The 1,452-nt window shown below is 41.9% G+C and overlaps 1 protein-coding gene across 1 annotated transcript; it reads left to right on the top strand.

The window, feature by feature from the left end:
• The first annotated feature begins 427 nt into the window (after positions 1-427).
• On the top strand, positions 428-1,089 carry LOC127218490 (claudin-34). The gene has a single exon (XM_051179530.1). The coding sequence runs from the start codon at positions 457-459 to the stop codon at positions 1,087-1,089; it is 633 nt and encodes a 210-aa protein (XP_051035487.1). The 5' UTR covers positions 428-456.
• Positions 1,090-1,452: the final 363 nt, after the last annotated feature.

Below are 1,452 nucleotides of genomic sequence, written 5' to 3'. Positions count from 1 at the left end.
TAGTTAAATGTGCTGAGACAAAAGTACCACAGCTTGAATATATGACTGCACTACTATCTTTAAGGTTGGCATATAATACCATGGTATGGATATTGCATAAATTATCCACTGTTGTGCTTCAAGTGGCTTCCTAATTTCAGGCTGTCATGACAATCTGAATGGCCAATATTTGGGGCCAAACTTCACTGTGAGTCTGTAAACACTGGAAGAAGAAAATATTAGATGGTATGTTGATTATCAACCTGCTAGTAAGTGTTGGCACAGAGCCAGCCATTCTGAATTTGATCAGAACACATTCCCTACAGGAGATTTCTTAGCCAAAGGCCCACCTGTTCAACAAAACCCTTCTCTAGTGGTACTTTCCCCACAGGGGACAATGTCGCAGGCCCGAAGAGCCCATCCTCATGATGTCCTGTGTTTCTTCGCAGTTGCCAGGTGTTCCGTGTCACCATTATAATGGTCAGCAGGAGTGCCAGCCGGCAGCTGGGAGGCTTTGCTGCGGCCACACTAGCGTGGATCCTTTGTAGCGTCTCTATGAGCCTCCCTCAGTGGCGAGTATGGTACTTCCAAGAACCAATGGATTCCAAGCCAAGCATGACTTTAGTGGGGATGTGGAGAACCTGCGTGTACCACGAGGAAAGAAATTCCAATATTTTAAGAGCATGTTACCAATATACCTACCAGGACACCTTCATCCCTTTGGATATCCGCGTTGCTCAACATCTGCTACTGATCTCCAGCTTTCTCGGCATGATTTCGATGGTCTCTGTCGTTGTTGCTCTTTGGAAAATTTACACAGGAAGACTCTGGAAGAAAGCCACCTATAATCCATTCTTCTTTCCAGGGATTCTGAACATCATTGCTAGCATCCTAGTCTTCCTTTCAATCTTGTACAACTATTTATCCATCATTCACAAGGACGGGATTGCCTTTCCCCCATCTTTCCATACACCTTCCTTACCGGATACCCAGAAAGTTGGCATTGCACTGGCAATGGCAACTCTTTCTTCTGTCTTATTTTTAGTGGGTGGCACAATTTCCCTTTCTTTCACTCTTCCCCTGCATTCCCAAATCCACTACAATATTTAAATGCAAGTTTCCAACTTAGATAGAGTTGAAAACCCAAAATTACAAGGAGTAATCACAAGTATTCTTCAGACAGCTACCTAAAAATTTCAGATTCAAAACCATGCCCGAGGACGAAAAGTGGATCTCTAGATGTATTCCTGTTTTAGTCTATTCAGTATTTCATTAAATGCATTATTGCACACTTAGTCTTATGAGTTCTAGATTTCAATTACTGAAAGTAAATAATCTGGAGTTATAGTAGATATGGAAATTAATGTCAGAATACATTGACCTCGTTCGTACATCATCCTCTACATCCATAAAAATTAAATCAGGCCTGTTTTCCCATGCCATGAAATTACAACTGTTCACCAGATGAACTTC

This window comes from Phodopus roborovskii, unplaced genomic scaffold (genome assembly GCF_943737965.1).
Source record: "Phodopus roborovskii unplaced genomic scaffold, PHOROB, whole genome shotgun sequence".
NCBI lineage: Eukaryota > Metazoa > Chordata > Mammalia > Rodentia > Cricetidae > Phodopus > Phodopus roborovskii.
Note: the sequence above shows the minus strand (reverse complement) of the source record. Positions and strands in the feature narration are given on the sequence as shown.

Bases quoted from the DNA above. Each gene is read 5' to 3' on its own strand.
- LOC127218490 (XM_051179530.1), top strand. From the start codon at position 457: ATGGTCAGCAGGAGTGCCAGCCGGCAGCTGGGAGGCTTTGCTGCGGCC.